General features: G+C 40.2%; 1 protein-coding gene and 1 long non-coding RNA gene across 7 annotated transcripts in view; one reads left to right on the top strand and one right to left on the bottom strand.

The window, feature by feature from the left end:
• Window positions 1-16,806, bottom strand: part of LOC306883971 (protein phosphatase 1 regulatory subunit 21-like) — a 46,893-nt gene extending 30,087 nt beyond the window's left edge. For 2 of the 6 annotated variants that reach the window (XM_079439528.1, XM_079439529.1), the window contains exons 1-14: window positions 16,556-16,806; window positions 16,256-16,379; window positions 16,002-16,070; window positions 15,772-15,918; window positions 15,283-15,384; window positions 14,016-14,180; window positions 13,813-13,871; window positions 13,418-13,512; window positions 13,245-13,297; window positions 13,015-13,164; window positions 10,628-10,729; window positions 10,012-10,100; window positions 8,332-8,468; window positions 8,146-8,238 (exon numbers count right to left, since the gene is read on the bottom strand). In XM_079439528.1, the coding sequence (XP_079295654.1) occupies window positions 8,146-8,238; window positions 8,332-8,468; window positions 10,012-10,100; window positions 10,628-10,729; window positions 13,015-13,164; window positions 13,245-13,297; window positions 13,418-13,512; window positions 13,813-13,871; window positions 14,016-14,180; window positions 15,283-15,384; window positions 15,772-15,918; window positions 16,002-16,070; window positions 16,256-16,315 (1,321 nt within the window). In that variant the 5' untranslated portion in view covers window positions 16,316-16,379; window positions 16,556-16,806. Of the gene's footprint in view, window positions 1-8,145; window positions 8,239-8,331; window positions 8,469-10,011; window positions 10,101-10,627; window positions 10,730-13,014; window positions 13,165-13,244; window positions 13,298-13,417; window positions 13,513-13,812; window positions 13,872-14,015; window positions 14,181-15,282; window positions 15,385-15,771; window positions 15,919-16,001; window positions 16,071-16,255 lie in introns of all 6 variants that reach the window. The other 4 variants (XM_079439531.1, XM_079439532.1, XM_079439530.1 and 1 more) reach the window with 3 other exon arrangements.
• Window positions 16,807-16,999: 193 nt separating this feature from the next.
• On the top strand, window positions 17,000-20,178 carry LOC306884009. The gene is made up of 3 exons (XR_013785406.1): window positions 17,000-17,395; window positions 19,039-19,882; window positions 19,960-20,178. It is a non-coding gene; the product is annotated as an uncharacterized lncRNA (long non-coding RNA).
• Window positions 20,179-20,522: the final 344 nt, after the last annotated feature.

Genomic DNA, 20,522 nt, shown 5'->3' with positions numbered 1-20,522 from the left:
ACGACAGTGCGCCTTATAAACCGGAGCGCCTTATATATAGATCAAGGTGCTCTGTCAAAATGTTACTGTAGTCAGTAAACACCGGTACTGTGCTTACTCACAGTCCCACACCACTTGTGTGTGTATAAAACCCCAAAATGGCACCTTTCAAGAGACACGCTTACGACGCAGAGTTCAAGCTCAAGGCCGTCGGTCACGCAGTAGAATATGGGAATAGAGCAGCAGCGAGAGAATTCAACATTAATGAATCAATGGTACGGAAGTGGAGGAAGCAAGAAGATGACCTCCGCCAAGTAAAAAAGACTAAACAGAGTTTCCGAGGGAACAAAGCGAGATGGCCACAGTTAGAGGACAAACTCGAACAGTGGGTTGTTGAACAGAGAGCAGCAAGTAGAAGAGTCTCTACAGTCACTATTCGAATGAAGGCAATAGCGCTAGCACGGGACATGAATGTCGATGAATTTCGAGGCGGTCCTTCTTGGTGCTTTCGTTTTATGAAAAGACGTAATCTCTCCATCCGCACACGAACTACCGTCTCGCAGCAACTGCCAAAAGATTACCAAGAAAAGCTGGTCACTTTCCGCGCATACTGCAAAAAGAAGATCACTGAAAAGAAGATCCGGCCAGAGCACATCACCAAAACGGGGACCAGTACGGTGTCTGTATGCACAACAGGGAATGAGAAGTCATCCTTCACTGTAGTTCTCGCCTGCCAGGCTAATGGCCAGAAACTTCCACCCATGGTTATTTTCAAGAGGAAGACCTTGCCTAAAGAAAACTTTCCAGCCGGCGTCGTCATCAAAGCTAACCCGAAGGGATGGATGGATGAGGAAAAGATGAGTGAGTGGCTGAGAGAAATTTACGTCAAGAGACAGGGTGGCTTTTTCCACACAGCTCCGTCCCTATTGATCTACGACTCCATGCGCGCCCATATCACCGATGCGGTCAAAAAACAAGTGAAGCAAACTAATTCGGAGCTTGCGTCATTCCGGGTGGATTAACTAAAGAACTCCAGCCACTAGAGCTGCGTGGGAGCAGTGGATGACAGAAGGTGAACACACGTTCACCAAGACGGGGAGACAGCGCCGGGCGACTTACGCCACTATCTGCCAATGGATCGTGTGTGCCTGGGCTGATATATCAGTCTCAACTGTGATCCGAGCTTTCACGAAGGCAGGAATAATCTCTGAACTGCCAGGCAACAGCAGCGACACTGAATCGGATAATGACGAGAGGGAGCCGGGCAGGTTGGATGCCGTAGTCACCCAACTGTTCAATTCGGACACTGAAGAAGAAGAATTCGAGGGATTCGTGGACGGGGAATGAACTGAAAAAGTGAGCTTTACGTGTTATTCGTAACTGAACAATGTTGAGTTATGCACTAACGTTTGATTTAGTGGTATCAGACTGTTTCTTTTACTACGTGTTTACTGAATTAGGGAAAAGTTCCCCTCCACGTTTGGGAGAAGAGTGAGCCAGGCTTGGAGATATTGTTAATATGCACATCAACGTTTGAACAACGTTACCATGGGAGTGAACTGAGTTGTCAGAACGCTTAATAAAGTTTGACTTTATCTGACTGTTTTGTTGACATTCCCTTTAGCCCAGCTTCATCTAGTGGATGCATAACGCAAACCCAGTCAAACGTTTGACTGCAGTATCTTCTATTCTATGCGCTTTATAATCCGGTGCGCCCTATATATGAAAACAGTTCTAAAATAGGCCATTCATTGAAGGTTCGCCTTATAATCCGGTGCGCCTTATAGTGCAGAAAATACGGTACTGTTCAGTTTCTTGCACAGATCGATCGTTTCGTGTCTTTAGACCTCAATGTATCGTTACGAGCCACAGGGTTTAATTTGGTTTTGTCTGTGTATGTTTTTTTCTCTCTCAAAGCCATGAGTACCATTGACTGCCATTATATGACTGACAGACTGCAACGGTTCGAGTTCAAAATCTTCGTTTGTGTTCTACTGAATAAACAAGGTCACCTATATCTTGGATGCACTGGGGGTAAGCAGATAAACATCACATTTTCATTTTTGGGTGAACTATCCCTTAAATCAGAGTTTATTACAATGCAACCATTCATGTTTGATGTCGTTTGAAAGGTCTCTGTGTGTCTGGTAAAAGGTTCTCATTGTCATAACAATAGAACAGATTAGAAAACACTGAAGACAGACTACTCCCAGGTCTTTCACACAACGTACATCCTGTATGTAAATCTTCCCACAGAAATCAAAGTTATTCACACGCATAACCCAAAAGTGATATGCTAAAACCCCTGCAACAGCAAACAATACCATTTGGTAACTTTGAGGTTCTTCTGGATATTTTAGGGAGAGTGACAAAGAGCTGAGGGAATCTGAAGTCAGATCTCCCACGCAATTGCTGTGTGTATTATTTTCTGCTACCAGGTAACTACTTCTTAATTTCTGGAATATTGATGGTTGATTAGGGATTTATGATTTGAATTGGATTGTGAATTATTGTTTGATTACCTGGTCAATAAATTGTTATACTTGATTTATTCTAACTAGTCTTTGTGTTGTTAACTCTAGTATATTATAGTAAGTCTATAACACCGCAAATCTGTGCTCGGGTTAGTAAAGGAATAAAATGTTTTAGAGCTCTGGCTAACACATTGGCATTAGATATGTATACTTAGACCGTAGAGCAACAGTGAGTTGTTGACCAACCTAAATTCGGGTTAGCCTCAACCTCTGATTATTGTAAAATGATTCTACTTAAGTGTATGTGAGAAATCACGGCATGATTATATGAAGTTATAATACAGGAATTTAGATATAATCTTACTTTAAGTGTGTACGGATCTATAGGGACTTATAAACGTATTCATGAATGAGCAAAGTATGGCACGAGCCATCTAGAGTATTAGTCAGTCGCCTCGGTCTAATGACCAAGACTGACGAGTTTGTGGGTAAGAGGTATATCAAACAGATATAAAACTCAAAGTGCTATAGAAAATTAGTATAACAAAGTATTTACCGAAATTTAATAATTATTACAAATCTCTTAAAACCTTTTTCATTTTGGAGTCTGATTAATTAAAGGGGTAATGTATTTAGGAAAATATATTTAATCTAATACTGTTGCGTAAAAGGAAATCACTCAAGAATCCTTGTACCGTGCCATTGGCTGCCGTCGTTGGACCAGTGGGCAGACCTTACACTTGTAAACTGGCAAATTAATCAGCGAATCACATGCGTGCCAAACGGTGGGGTCTGGTCTGTACAAATCACAGATCAACTGCGCTCCGTTTAACCCCTAATATAGGACAGGACAGAGCAATCTTTCACTTACTAATTGAACATGAAATCATCAAATTACTACTCCATATCAATCACATACAACAAAAATGCTGAATAATTAGAACAATCATTGTGCGTGACCTTTTCAACGTCATTACCGCGTATCGCAGAACAGGCGAACATGTGTTTATAAAGCATATACATTTTTATTTATTTTTTTAAATGACCAATTGTTTCGCTAGATAAGACCCTTATTCATCGTCTGGTATCGTTTATAGCCCTTTGAAGCTGCACTGAAACTGTAATTTTGACCTTCAACCATTTGGAGTCCATTGAAACTAACGATATGAAGAAAATTCCTGGAATGTTTTCATCAAAAACCTTAATTTCTTTTCGACTGAAGAAAGAAACATAAACATCTTTGATGACGTGGGGGTGAGTAAATTATAAGGAAATTTTCATTTGAAAGTGAACTACTCCTTTAACATGCAATAAATAACAGAGCGTCATATCTAGTGGTTGACCGATATGGGTTTTTTTGACAGCCGATATCTTGGAAAGCAGGGTGGCCGATATAATTAGTAAACACTAACTAACAGGGCACGCATTGGGAGTCATATGTTTTCAAATAAAGCCAAGGCAACACTCGTTTTACATGCAGTTCACAGTGAAAATGACATGACTATGACAGTGGGCACATGGATAAAGCGCAGTATAATATAAAATCACGAGTTTAAAGTTTGTCTGCAGTGAAGCTGAACTCTCCTCCTGTCTGTGTTCAATTCACACGGATCGACCGTCACACAGAAAACACGCGATCATACAGGATATAAACGCACGCTTCACAAGATCTCACAGCTGGACTCAACTAAGTTTGCTAGGTTTATGAAATTAAATGTTCATTAGACATTCAAATATTTGTTTAAATGATATAAATGTGTATTTGCTGAATGCTGACGGCGAATGAGAAAGTATTATAATGTTTGCCTTTCTATTACAATGATATAAGAGCAATCGTTATAATACTTTTTCGTATAAATTTTAATTCCTTTAACAGTTCTGATTATTAGAGAGAACTTTTAATGATGACAGCGAACAAGAGGAGCGATGTGTGCTCAAGTGCTGTCGTCCTCAGCGCTGTCAAAATCAAAGTCCCACCTCGAATGCAACTTATCAGCTGATGCCGATATTTGAAAAATGCTAAATATCGGCCAATATATCGGGCTTGGCGATATATCGGTCTACCATTAGTGTATAGTGTATCTATATACATTTTTTCCAGAATGTTGTTGCGACCTGGTAGCAGCTCTTCCACGGCCCGGTAGTGGGTCGCGACCCGGTGGTTGGGGATCTCTGGTCTAGACAAACACTATGAGCTTTATTAGCAACACTTTAAAGTTTAACCCTTGTGTGTCAATAAAAAAAAAAGTTACACATAGGTCCATAGCGGACAAAAATGTCCGTGTCAAAAAACTGTCATTAAAATTTGAAGCTTGGGAGCACAGACTTAAGTTTAGTCTCATTTAAAAGAAGACACATGGCAGATTACTGTTGAAATAAAATAAAAAGTTTAAAAAGTGAAACCAAAAAAAAAGTTATAGAGGTTTAAGCTTATGAAAATGATTTATGAATAATATTTTATATAAAATATATATTTTATGAAACATGTTGAACTCTAAACCTGCTAGAAAATCAAAGCCATAAATCTAAACAAGTTGAAATTTGAGGTTGAGATCTCCAAAAAATGAGCTTTCAGTAAGATTTTGTTTGGGCGCTGTATCAAATTTTCCCCATTAGATGCCAGCAATTTGTAATTAAGGATTTAAATTTGCAGTCGAGTTTTTCTCTCTCAAATATTACAAGAACACACACGTATACACAGACAAAATTTTTTTTATGACACACATACAAACCACACTCACACAATTATAGCTGCATTATTTATCCAATCGGCTCTATAATATTCAGAAGCAGAAAACAGGAATAAAGCGAGTATTTGCTTTATAGACCAAACTTGAAAAAAAAAATGGCCCCATCTGGTAAAAAAAAATATATATATATTCTGAAGCCTATTAACAAAAAATTCATAATTTTACAGTTGAATGGCACTGTGATTAAAAATTGCAGTTTTAATGAGTTTCAATGGGGACATTTTTGTCCTTAAAGGGATCCCTGGGTATTAAGACTTGTATGGCTTAATATAACGTAAATGATGTATCTTACTGAAATATGTAGTAGAAAACCCATTAAAGATTTAAAAAAAAAAATAAGTAAAAAAAAAAAAAAAATCACATCCTTTTATACATATGTTGGACTATGGGGGGGGGGGGGGGGGGGGGGGGGGCATTATTCTGATGACGTAAAATGGTTGCACTGGGTGAGCTACTAGCGCTACCTATTGCTATTTTTACCAAAACACATCTCGAAATAGACAACTCGGAAAATAAAATACTGATATGATGACCACAGCTACTGAAAGAGCTTACAGGTGGCGATGGATATGAGTATAGGTTTAAACCAGTGGCGATTTCTTTGAGACTGCAAGGGAAGCTCAGCTTCCCCTATAATGTCAAAAAATTAATGGTCAAACATGTACTATTGTGTTAACATTTTATTGATTAAAAATGCGTTAGAACACGTTCATCTCAGAGACGAGTTCGTTCAGAATCAGCTACATATAGCAGGTGACTCGAGAAGCAGGTGACTCGATTTCCTTCTCATATATTCCCGTAGCATCAGTGTATTTGCCTGTTGAAGCCCAGCGTCCATTGACTTCTATGGGGCTGCTTTGAACAGTTTTTTTCAGTGCTTCAAAACTAGACGCTCATTGGATAAATGCTGCGATTATGTCCCGCCCCCGGACGCTCAGCGTCTCTGGGGGTGAATGGAGGAGTGGGTGGGGCTGGAGTCCGGGTTTCTGCGTGATGATTGGAGGGTTTGTCGAAAGACTGCATCTCCTTTTGATTGACAGCGATTGTGTCCTATAAGAAGTCGCTGATGCTGAAGCTATTCGAGCCAGTGTTGCCAATTTAGCGACTTTTCAGACCACCCTAGCGACCTTTTTCCCCAAAAGTGACTAGCGACAAATCTAGCGACTTCTTTGACAAACCTTAGCGACTCTCTGTGATCGCTGGTACTGCCGCAACGGCGCGAGGTCAGCGCGCACGCACCTCTTTCTCTGTTCAGTGAGCGGCTGAGAGGAGCAGCGCGTTCAGTTCAAATAGATATTATGTTGCTTCTCTAATTTTACATGCAAATATAGCCGAAATCACAGCACAGGAATTGTCTTATCTTGTGTGTATTATTTGATTTAATCAGACGACGGCTCGATTATAAATTAGTATTTTTGTGCAGACTAACTTCTTGGGAGGGAGAGCTGGTTATGTATTCTTAAAGGGCTGCGTTTCAGTCACTATTTCATATTTATCCCGTTGACTGACAACATAAACAGTCAAATATATAAAGGAAAACAGTTTTATTGAGAATTTGGCTGCATTAAAATACAGTATGAGCACAGAGAGACAAACAAATGTAAAAGGCAATTTGACGCGATGACGTCATTGATATGCTAATTAGCGCATGACGTCATCTGGCGACATTTAACGACTTTTCAAACCAGGCCAGGCGGTGAACTAGCCAGCTAGCAAACTGCACACGATGGCAGAATTTACGTATAAATAAATGGACAATTTTTATGATGTAGGCCGAAAATGAGCTTCCCCTCTTTGAAAGACCAGCAGCCGCCACTGGTTTAAACCAAATGCTGTACCATGGATTTTTCCCCACAAGGAGTGTAAACGCCCCGGATATCGAGGGAAATCCGCAGGGTCATGATCAGCGTCAGCATGTTTTACCTAATAGATGGCATCTAGCGTTTCTTGTCTCAGTAGTTTGTAAGCTCTTTCAGTAGCTGTGGTCTACTAAAAGACTCAGACATCAGGGCTAAAGTGGAGAGAAAAAAGCAGCGGGTCTTTAGGAAGTTTTATTCGTCCACAGGCATCTTCCCATTCTTTTCGCTCTTGTTGCCATTCGACTGAAAATTACAACCAAAAGCCAAACAGTGTGGTATCGAGTTGTGTTGTGGAAAAAAGCGCCAGTAGCTCACCGAGTGCAACCATTTGACGTCATCGAAGCAGAATGTACTGTGCACATAAAAAATGGCACCCCCCATAGTCCAAAAACGATTGTACATTTTTTTTAAATAACATACATTTTCATGGGTTTTCTACTACATATTTAAATATGAGACATCACTTACGTTATATTAAGCTATACATGTCTTAATACCCAGGGATCCCTTTAAGGTCCTGAGAGGAACTATTTTTTTGTACCAAGTGCAAAATAGATTTATTCAAGGAAATGGGGGAGAAATAGTAAAATTCCAATAAAAATACACACCTGTGCCACAATTTATGCAGCTGGCAATAACGCAGGCAAAATGATAAAAAAAAAACTAAACTGAAAAGGACAAAAATGCCCAAAGGGTCGCGCAAGGGTTCAAATCACAACCTTCCACAGATCTCCATACTTCTTGATTTTACATAAAAGTATCTTCACATAGAATATGGAAATAACTGTTACTGAACCTTCTGATCACACGACAAAAAAGATGTTCTTCATCAGTATTGTTGATTGGTTAGTGCAGAAGTCTGAAGATTCTTATATCAGCTAGATTAGGAAGAAGTCTTGTTCAGGAGGAATTGAACAAAATGAAGTGAATTTATGATTAATAAAGTAACTTAATTCAAAGAGAAAACAAGTTTCCATTGTCAGATGTTTGTTCTTGTTTTAACACTTCATTTTGTTCAATTCAATTGTTTTGCAGCGAGTGCAGCATTAAAAGCCCTGACTCTGACAGTGATGTGCGTCTCACCTGTGGCGGCGTCGTGAAGGCTGTGTAAACACGCGCTCATCTGGGTGAAGACTGCGTTAGCACTGCTCTGACACATGGCATCTGAACACACACCTGCATCACAAGACAGTACTCTTCAGTCAAACACACACACACACACACACACACACACATCATATCAGCGGCTCACGCGTCGCTCGCACTCACTGGGCAGGGCTAGCAGAGCCACGTAAGACTTCAGCTTCTGGAAGACGGTGGTCAGTTTCTTCATATCCTTCTGTAACTGCCGGTTCTTGGACGCCAGCGCTGTCGTGCAGAGAGACACCTCGCATTCCTCCTCTAGACTGCACAACACACACAAGCTCAAATTCACCACTGACGTCTCTGAGACAAAGAAAACACGTTGCCCTGCACTTATCAAAAAACTGCACTGCATTAACAGAGCTTGCATTTTAACACATTCTGTTGTCAAGACTTGCATTTTCAGCGCAGAAATTCAACATGATTTTATATTTCAGCTGTCAACATTTCAATTGGAAACTGCAAGCTCTGAAAATACATTCAAATGCAAGCACTGTTAATGATTTTTTTTTCTTTTGCTTATTTATTGCAATTCCACATTTTTGTTTCATCAAGTCTGTTTCATTAATTTAAAGGCACAATATGTAAGATTTTCTAAATAAAATAACCCAAAACCACTTGCACAGTGTGATATATTTCAAGCAGTTACGTTCCCAAGGATTTGTAAATCCAGAGAAATTCAAATTTTAAATAATGGCTCATCCCTGGTCAATAGGACGTAATATCTGGACGTAATATCCGCGCTATCCTCATCTTCAGCGTGTAGAAACTGTGGTAACTCACGGACATAAATGCTGCTGTATAGTTAAACTAAATCCATTACTAATGTTGCAAATAAAATTCAAATTAAATGAAAAGTGTTGACTGTAGCATTAAATTTAGATCTGCTCAATGTTGCCCCATGATTTTTTTTTACACATCTTTACAATGTTGCACATTATAACCAATCACACACACACACACACACACACACACACACGTCTGCTGAGCTTATGAATTAGAGCCCTGCACTTCGGCTCGGGCACGACGGGCCCTGACTTTTTTACGTCCCTAGGGCCAGGCTTCGGGCCAATTTTCACGTCATAGTTCAGACGCGGGCCGGGCCTCGGCCTGTTTTAGGCTTCTCCTTATTTTTATATTTTAGACATCCAATAAGCTGGTGGAAACAACACGAGACCGTGCTACTGCGACTGAGAGCGGCTCGACGGTGTTTAGTGTCAATGACAATGACATCAATGAACTCAATAATGAAATGCCTTTAACTGAAAATTGAGTGTTTAATCTTATTATTATACATTACTGACACTCTATCCTCCAATTTGATACCGTTAAGTGCTTTGACACAATCTGTATTGTTAAAAGTGCTATATAAATAAAGGTGACTTGACTTGACTTGTATAAAGCATATTTTCACGCTGCTCCGGTTGCTCAGATGACTCTATGTTCTGTGTTACTGGACGGAGTCACGTGAATACACACACGGTAGCTAGTTCAGGCTGCCTGACGTGATTGTGGCAGAGGGGACACCTACCGAAGGGAAAATATCCATGAAAAAACACGATTGGGCTAGTTTTGAATAGCAATCGGCCTTGTTTTGTTTGGCGGACCTGGCAACCCTGGGGAAAGTATTAAAAGGATTAAAAATAAATAAATAACTAACCAACATGGGAAATTACAGTTAGAGGTTGTGAATTCTGGTTTTGATTATTTTTCGATGAATCGTCCAGCCCTATTACATATATCCTGTATATGCGTGAAGCTGATAGAGATGTGCTTCTGTTGCGGTGAAGTCGTGAGCGGTCACACCTCTGGAGCTGGTAGGGCAGGATCTTCTGCAGGAAGCTGCTGTAGGAGGAGAAGGATCTGGAGAAGTCCTGCAGCTTGGCCAGAGTCTCCTGCAGACACAGTGAGGCTGGAGTCAGGTGTGATCGTGTGTGTGTGTACGTGCATGAGTGAGTGTCTGTGCAAGTGTGTGTGTGTGTGTGCGCGAGTGCGAGTGAGTGAGTGTGCTTGCGAGTCTGTCTGTCTATCTGTCTGTCTGCGTGTGTGTGTGTGTGTGTGTGTGTGTGTGACTGTCTGTCTATCTGAGTGAGTGACTGAATGTTTCTGTCTGTCTGTGTGTGTGTGTGTGTGTGTGTGTCAAATGAGGACATAAATGTGTATAATGACACAGGTATTATAAGGTGAAGGTGACTTTTCAGGACATTGCCCCATGTCCCCATTTTTCAAAACGCTTATAAATCATACAGAGTGAGTTTTTGGGGGGAAAACAGAAATGCACAGTCTCCTGTGAGGGCTAAGTTTAGGTGTAGGGTTGGTGTAGGGCAATAGCACACACAGTTTGTTCAGAATAAAAACCATTACGCCTATGGAGAGTCCCCATAAACCACAAAAACCAACGTGTGTGTGTGTGATCTCTCACCAGAGCGGTGATGCCATCCTCTGTGATGCTGTGATGCAGCTGCAGCAGATGCTCCTCCAGCGGACGCAGATATGAGGCGTTCTCGTGCAGATACTGAGAGAACTGCACACAGACACATCAGATCCCACACAGATACACTCTCTGCTTACATGAATCAGCAGATTCAACTTTACATGAGTGCTTTCATTCAGCATTGGAGCATAATCAATACGTCCTGCAGATTTAGCCTGAGTTACGGTCAGCTCTTTTAACATTCAATCCTTAAAACATACTAGTATCTGTTTTCATGCGACCAGTACTTATTACTTTAGCTGCTAGTATCTATTCAATTAAGTACTAGTACTTAGTCTTTATCTACTAGTCATTTAAAAAAAAAAAAAAGTACTCATTTATTATATAATAGTACATATTAAATACTAGAACTTAATTATTAGATACCGGTTCTTATTCATTACACTAGCACTTTTTCTAACAGTGACTAGCAACTACTCTATTGCTGCTAGTAACACATTTTTGCCTTTCCCTTGAATGGGGATCGGTCATTCAGATAGCAACTATTCGGACTAGTGTTAATTACAATTGTGACTAATAAATATTTTTTATATACTAGCAGTTATTCATTGGGTACTAATACTTATTTTTATATACTAGTATTTATTATTAGATTCTTGTATCTACTACTCAGCATTTATTCATTAGATACGAGTTACATATACATATATATATATATATATATATATATATATATATATATATATATGTGTGTGTGTGTGTGTGTGTGTGTTACAGATAACAGATACTAGTGTATAATAAATGAGTACTAGTATTTAATCAATACTAGTAATATTTAAAAATACTAGTCAGAGTTGGAATAAATACTAGTCAGAACTGAATAGTTGATATCTGAATGACAGACCCCCATAGAAGTCAATGTCAAAGATTACTAGTCACTATTGAAACAAGTACTAGTATCTAATGAATAAGTACTATTGTCTTTAATATGTTACCAGCAGCTAAAGAACAGCAGCAGTATCTAGGTCAGCGGAGAGTTCAGCTCCAACACCTGAAGCAGCTCATCGAGGTCTAAGGCTCACTAGAGAGCTAGAGGCAGGTGAGTTTGATCAGGGTCAGAGCAAAACTCTGTAGGACTGACGCTGACCACCCCTGGCCTAAAGAAAAAGTGCTATTACTCACTGGCATAGATACTATTAGTTAAAAATCTGTCCGATATGGAAGATATTGAAGAGTCGTTACTGCATAATTAAAGCGTGTTGTGGTGATGGACATCACTGTCCAGAGAGGAACTCTTCATCTGCTCACAAATACACTTATCATTAGATCATTTTCTGTACAATACCTCTGTTTAAGGTGCTGAATGCTTGAGCTAAATTCAGTCAATCAACACCATAATCAGCATTCAATGAGAAAACTGAACGAAATTGTTTTCTGACAGAAAGAGCCACGTCATCTCGCTTTCAGAGATGCACACATATTTCAGCAACTGAAGTGAATTTGTCTGAAACAGCTGAAATGACACAAGGATGCGCTATTTTCGTTCAAATCAATGTGTAAATATACGTAGAATAGCGCATCCTTGTGTTGTGGCTGATACAGAAGAGCATACGCAATTTGCGTTCAGGGGATAATCTCTAAAAATGGCGCTGCGGTGATGCAGAGAGACACAGAGGAGACGACTTGTTGAAAAAAAGTCATTATTTTTATTTTCTTTGCGTAAAAAAAGTATTCTCGTCGCATCATAAAATTCAGATTGAACCACTGATGGCAGATGGACTATTTTGACAATGCTTTTCATACTTTTCTGTGCCTTGACAGTGTAATTTACTATGCAGTCAATGGGACAGTCACAAGCCTCCCGGTTTTCATCTAAAATATCTTAAATTGTGTTCCGAGGACGAATTAAGCTTTTACGGGTTTGGAACGACATGGGGGAAAAGTGATTAATGACAAAACTTTTCATTATGGGGTGGAGTAACCCTTTATTATCCTAATGATTTTTGTCATAAAAGAGAAATGTATAATTTTGAGCCATACAATGTATTGTTGGCTATTGCTACAAATATACCTGTGCTACTGATGACTGCTTTTGTGCTCAAGGGACACATATTATTATTTTAATATAAAACATTTTCTTTGATCTCAGATTATGTGAATTTTATCACAAAATTCAATCAATAAATCTGGTTTTGTGGCTCTGTAATGTGGCGTGGCAGATCACTATAGCAGCACGTGAAGTCATTTTCAGTTTTCAGCTCAATGAAACCTTTATTTTGGTTTCTGAGTTTTGGTAAATTAATTTGGGTGGATCACTATTTTTCCGTCTTCCATTAGCTGATCATTAAGTGAGCAGATGCAGTCAGTGTCTGTACCTTCAGGTTGACGGGCGAGATGGCCTCGATGGATGAGTCCAGCGGGTAGATGTGGACTCTCTGCTCCATGTACGAGTGGAAGTTCAGCAGAGCTGAGACCAGATTCTGCACAAACCCTAGAGCCTGAGCCGCCATGTCACGAGCCTTCAGCTGCACACACACACACACACACAGTGTTACGCTGCTCTAAGTGTCACACTGACAGCAGACAGCAGGAGGGTCCCTCTCACCTGATGCCTTCTGTTGTGCAGAGGAACGTTCAGACTGTTGTAGTCACTCAGCTCTGCAGGAGACACCATATTCACTGTGACACACATGACTAAACACCAGACACACATGTTTGTGTGTGTGTGTGTGTGTATGTGTGTGTGTGTGTGTGTGTGTGTGTGTGTAAAATACTCACGGGTGTCGTTGAAGGGCACTTTCTCCTGGATCACACTGCTGCTGTGCTTTAACTGACTGGTCACTTCACTCTGGTACTTCCTCAGCTGCTGCTGACTGACACACACACACTCCATACATCAGCTATTCAACATCACTGTCACTATCACATTTCAGAAGACATCAGAGTAAGATGTGACTGCTGATCTTCATTTAGACACAGGTTACAGCACAGCTGTGCTTAGATCTGCATTGGTTCAGTGTGCTTTAATTATCATCTGGATATGGGATGCACCTCGGTGTATAAAATGGATCATACTACACAACAGAAACACTGTGCACGTGAAACAGGCGTCCTGAATCACAGGATCAGAGATAGTCCTTACACTGAAGTGATGAGTGAATGGAAATACTCACCACTCTTCAGTTCTGATTCGACAGTCCTTGGCTTCTCTTTCCAGCGTCTGAGCCTTTACCTGACATTAAACAGACATGTTTACACCTCCTCATGGACATACACACATCCAACATTAAGTGTTGTCATGACGGTCATCTTGAGCATCTTGAGGCCCATCCCTAATGAACACAATGGGTTTCCAGTATGTGAATGTGTCCCTGACCTCCAGACGGGCTTTCTCGTTCTGCAGTTTCTCGATGGCGTCTGTGTATTTGCGGTTGAGAGCGTCGACGACGGCCTGATGCTGCTCAGACTCCTTCTCCAGCTGACCCAGCCGCGCTCCCAGCTGAGCCTCCTGTCGACGGTACTGCTCATCCGCTTCATAAAACTACAGACAGAAGAACAAAACACTATCAACAGCTGAAGTCCCACCGGTGAGCTCTGAGGCTCCTCATTCTGATTGCGTGTTTTTACACAAGCTAACACTACATGACTATCTGCATGATTGCTCTTGGAAATATTGTGTATATGGAGAAAAAGAGAGGACCAGGCACCGAACCCTGAGGTTCCCCGCTGCTTAACTTATGTGATTTATCTCCCTTTTGTCCAGCAGGGTGCAGGTGCCTTACACCGTGTCCTAACTACATGTGACAAGATTCCAGCAGCAAACAGTTTGCGTGTCCACACCAGACGCGACAAACATTTTTAACATTATTAAATGTACATGTGACTGATAACATCTTTGTCATGGAATACACTCATTGGTTCGCACTGAGATCACATTTTTATGTACATCTTTGCTTTGATTTATTTTCCAGATCCATTGTTGCTTTCAGTATGGCTATAAGGTCACGCAAAACGATATTCAAACTCACATTAGATGTGTTTAACTTTGAATAAAGTGCATAATCGGAGCCTGAGATTATCTACTGTCATATAGTTTGTATGTTGTTGTTCCAGCCGCAACGTCACGGAAATAGAAACCGTTTCTAAAATAGAAATGTCATGTGTCGCCGTCACGGCTAGTTAGGACAAAACCTCCGATTAACATGGAAAAGATACCTTTTCGATCAGATCAGATGCACAATTCCACACATTCTAAATCAGACAGAGAGATAAAGCAAGAGCGAGAGCTTGTGTGTGTGTGTGTGAAGCTAATTACTTTAAAAACAGTGACATTTCCACCTCACTGCTAAGAAACATCATGTAGTTTTTCTGTAACAAAGCTGTTTTTTAATAAAAGTAGGGTTAGCGTTGACAATGAGTTTCTGTGTTTGAGAATGTTTCTGTGTGTGCATGTGATATGTATTTTGTACAATGATATCTGAACTGTTGTTTTAATGCTGTTTGAGATGACATTAGTGAGTAAGTCATAACATGCCTTGAGAGTCCATGCATTCACTGTGTGATGAAGCTCATCAGAACTCCAAAACAGTTCAAATGCAGTCGGATGTACAGAATCAATCTGCATCACACACACACACACACACCTGGATGTGAAGCCGCTCGTTCTCCTGGATCTTCTTCTGCAGGTCTTCATCAAACACGCTCTGTGCCTCCAGGCTGACCTGAGATGGAGAGTCACCTTTATTCTGCGCAAACACACACAAACCAACAATAATGACTGATGATGCATGTTAAACGCTCTCACGTGTCTGAGAGTAAGAGCGCTTCTTATTTGCTTCCTGTGATCTCTAAAACTAATCCTAATCCTGTGTCTGGACAGTGAACGATGGAGAAAGAGCTCCTGATTGGCTCATGTATGCCTCATCAGCTCTGCGTGTGTATATGTGTGTGTTTGTGTACAGCAGACTAAGAAACATCAGTGAGGACTGGCCAATAGTCACTGTGTAGAAAATAGACTAATAACATGATAACCATGCTTCAATAAGTGCAGAAGAGTTTCTGTGAGTTTTAGGAGATGGAACAGAAGCTGATGAACAGTGAGCGCGCGTGTGTGTGTGTGTGTGTGTGATCACTTTGCTCTTCTTGCTCTTGCTCTCAGACAGCAGCAGCTCCTCCTGCAGTAGCTCCACTCGTTTGGTCAGCTGCTGGTTCCTGAAGCTCAAGCTGTCCATCTCCTGCTCCACCTTCCTCAAGCTCTGCTCCTTCTGCTTCAGCTCATCCTGCACGCACACACACACACACACACACACGTGAACACAGCCCCAGACCTTCAGCGCAGGAGCGGGCCAGATGTCACACACACCTTCAGGGAGCAGGAGGCGGTCTGCTCGTCCACCACAGCCTTCTTCAGCACCTGATTCTGAGCTCTGAGCTGACACACACACACACACACACACACACACACACACACACAGCGGTCAATCACACCACTGCAGTTCACCAGAACACATTTAATCATTAACACACTTTTAACATTTGAAGATGAAATGACAAATGATAGGTGTTTAAGAACCGACAGAAATCACTAATGTCTGATGATGATGATGAAGAGCTCACCTTTGAGTACTCCTGAGCCAGTTTACTGTACTTACTCTGCAGATCCGTCACATTCGCCATGATATCGGCTGTCAGATGTGTGTTTGAGTATATCTCGTGGATCTATGAGTGTTAGATCATCTGTCTGTTTATGAAGAAAGAGTCACGTGAGCAATGACTGACTACATCTGCGGCTAAAGCTAATGCTAAGCAGATATCTGCATCAAGCACAGCGGATATTTTACACAGACTTCATCAAAATAGCGTAATGTGTATCATATTTCAGTCTATGAGACCTTCGATTGTTTTAACAAGTCAAACCTGTTAAAATCGTTCATTTGTTTTGATCCTTGTATCGTCTCTAGCCATTATCAGGCAGAATGACACCAGACACATCGAAATAACGCGCTGTAAATCACACTTCCGCTGTGAAACACTTCCGACAGCTAAACAAATGAAATGACATTCACATTCACGGATCTCTTATTTAATATCGCTTTTGAGCGGCTCTGTGGACATCAGCGACTCTATCACCGGACCGACCGATCACGTGACCACGGCAACAAGCGCACACCCTTCAAAATAAAAGCCCCATCATAAAATATCACATGAACATCATCCTCAACAATAATAATAATAATAATGTGACGTTTATTGAGCTCGTCTTAAGACTATAATGGGAGAAAATAAACCTTTCAAAATTTGAATCAATTAAACCAATAGCTTAGCAGAATGATTCAGTGTCCTGAGCCGCTCGCTGCTGCCGCCTGCTGGTCAGATTCGTGTAAATGCAGCCTTATGCTGCCCCTGACCAGCTGCGAATGTTTTATTGAAAGTGTAATCTATTAACTGTGTCAGTATGTGTATGTTATTCATGTGAAGGGCTTGTTTTGTTTGTTTTATCAGGCCAATAAGAGACTCTTAGGGTTTTAGGGTTACAAATGCATCATCAAAAATGCCTGCAAATTTATAAAACTGATCTGAGTTGATGTGACATGAACAAGGACACTGGTTGGGTTCATGGAGATCCCCATTGAAATTTCTACACATTTCGGCTCCGTCCAAAAGCTCAGGCGGTGACTCTGCTCTCGACGGTTCCTCACGAAACTGACTTCTGAGGCAGCGGAGCGGTTTAATTACTACTACAACAACAACAGAGAGGTTTGGTCATAACTACTTCCTTTCTCACCACAATATACCAGATAATACCATGCACAATAATATGTAAAATTACCCAAAATGTAAAAGATAAGGAATCCCCTCAAATTACTACAAGACGTCCCCCTATAAATGCTACAAAACATTACCCTTCTAAAGATTATACAAATTTCACAACTACAACCATTTCAAGATAGGACTCAGTGATCACACTTCAGACTCATCTTTGACCCTGGAGCACAAAACTGGGGTATATTTGTAGCAAAAACACATTGTATGGGTCAAAATTATCTATTTCTCTTTTATGACAAAAATCATTAGGATATTAAGTAAAGATCATGTTCCATGAAGATATTTTGTAAATGTCCTACTGTAAATATATCAAAACTTCATTTTTGATTAGTAATATGCATTGCTAAGAACTTCATTTGAACAACTTTAAAGGAGATTTTCTCAATATTTAGATTTTTTTGCTCCCTCAGATTCCAGATTTTCTAATAGTTGTATCTCAGACAAATATTGTCCTATCATAACAAACCATACATCCAGGGCCGGCCCAAGCTTAATGTTTATTTGGGGGCCCCAGTGCGAGTGGTTTTTGTCAAAGCTTGATTATTCACTCACCATAAATCTAACACAGCCTTTATCAGTTGTGTTTGTTGTAGCTGTGTTGATTACATCATACCATTGTTTTCCTGGCGTGTTTTTACCCTTCTGTGATTTTTAATTGTAACAGTTGCAAACTTACAACAGCGGTCAGGTGTTAATTTGCACTTTAACATTCAGTCTTACAGTATTAAGTGGAATATACTTAATGTGCTGAAAAGTAGCTAAATAAACCAGCAGACAATGCATTTACAGAACAGAATGTTATTTTAACAACATAAATATTAATCGAAGTTGTACTTTTATTACAAGTCATAATTTTTTATAATAAATATTAAACACAGCAGAGATCATACACATAAAACAACAACTCTTAATTTATATCTAGCTGATTGAGGCATAATGATATTGGAATATAATAGCAAACACACGCTACGGTAAATAATGTTAAGCTGTTATCAGTTTATGAAACAGAAGCTTATTTTTATTACAAAAATATTTTAAGTATTTTATTTGCTGTTTCAATTAATGGACATGTCAAATACACATTGTGTAGGTTTATAAAGTGTACTCTGTGTTTCTAACTGACCGCTTACTTTCATGTATTTCGGGAGAAACAGGTGAATTTACGTGATGTTAATCTGACAGATCCATGCTCATTATTGAGCCTGCATGACACTCGCTATGGAAATAATACAATGATATGTAGAGAATATTTAATTATTTAATAAAATAATCATGTAGGCTACTCTTGGGGGCCCTCAGCTATGCCTTGGGTCGGCTCTGCATACATCTATGGACAGATTATTTATTCAGCTTTCAGATGATGTACAGACCTCAATTTCGACCCTTATGACTGGTTTTGTGGTCCAGGGTCACATATTTTCAAATTTAGCTTAAACTGTTCTAAGGTAGGACACTTTCTAATATTAACATAAATTATTCCAGTTATTAACAGCTCTTACAGAAAAACTGAACGACCAAATTCAGTAAGTCTGAATTTCGCTGCACACTCAATCTAGTTTGTCTTATATTTTCAGAACAAGATTAAACAAGTTCTTTCAAATCTAGTCCCAGAACACGTCAGTGCAGCGGAGCGGGGACAGGAACATCTCCCGATGGCTTTCAGCTTTCTGTGTTCTTCAGAGCCAGACAGGGGTGTCCAGACCTGATCCTGCAGAGTCCAGCTCATCCAGCTCCTCAATCAGAAAGATCTGTTCGCTTCTTTCATTCAGCTGATATAGTGTCCTTCAATCACCCACAATCCTTTGCACACATTCCAATTCACCTAAATAAACTGACAAAAGTCAGTACTGAACTTGTCTGAATTATTAGACATCAACACAATTGAAATGGTCCCAGGTCCAGAAGGAGATCAGAAAAACAGGCCATGTGACATCAGTGGCTCAACAATTTTTCAAAGCTACGAGAATACTTTTTGTGCGCAAAGAAACCAAAAATAACGACTTCAATCAACAACTCTTCTCCTCCTCATCCTGTCATTGTGGAGAGTATTGTTGCGTCTTCACTGTTTTAACAGAACACTCTCCATCTGGTGTATAATTAACACTCTCAACTTCACTTTATTCTTGCATTACATGTATTATAGTAAGCAATTACTATGAATTGAGCATCAAGTATTGTATACGTCTCAACACATGAGCATTCTGCTGCTTATGTTGAACACGCATTGGCGTTTGCGCACAAAAAGTATTCTCGTAGCTTTGTAAAATTACAATGTCCTTGCTATGTTTCTGGACCTGGAAACATTTCAGTTGTGTTGCTGTTTATGGAGGGTCAGAGAGCTCTCGGATTTAATAAAACCTATCTTAATTTGTGTTCTGAAGATGAACTAAGGTCTTACGGGCTTGGAACGACATGAGGGTGAGTAATTAATGACACAATTTGCATTTTTGGCTGAACTACAGTGAGCTCTGACATCTTGCCCAATTATTAACCAGTCACAGGACAAGCAGAAATCCTGCTGAAAGGATCATAACTGGCTTTCTCAGCCGCGTCCCATCTGATTCTGATTCTGATAAGAAGTGGTCCTCCACAAACCCGGCATATATACAGTGTGTAATGCCACTGAGGCTCAAGTGGGCTGCAGGACAGAGTTAAAGATCATCCCTGCGCTCCACAGAGAGAGGAGGAAGAAGGGTCTACACACCAAAAACTGTAAACTGAAAATTAACAGTTTAATGATACTGCACAATGATTGTAGTCAAAATGCTAGTGTTATAGACCCAGAGACGACAGCGATCAGATGAAGGAAACTAATGCATAACTAAAGTAACGAGCAGAAACACAAATGAGCATCTTCCCCCCATGAGGAACTTCAGTCTGAGGTAGACTTAGCATTAAAACATATACCCCCGGTTTCACAGACAAGGCTTAAGATAGTCCCAGACTAAAAGGCATGTTTGAGCGGTCTCAACTGAAATATATTGCTCTGACATTATCTTAAAACATGTCAGTGTCATTGTTCTGTGTCAAGATGCTCACCTTAATGTTTTCTTCCAAG

Source organism: Barbus barbus, assembly GCF_936440315.1.
Source record: "Barbus barbus genome assembly, chromosome: 18".
Lineage (NCBI taxonomy): Eukaryota > Metazoa > Chordata > Actinopteri > Cypriniformes > Cyprinidae > Barbus > Barbus barbus.
Note: the sequence above shows the minus strand (reverse complement) of the source record. Positions and strands in the feature narration are given on the sequence as shown.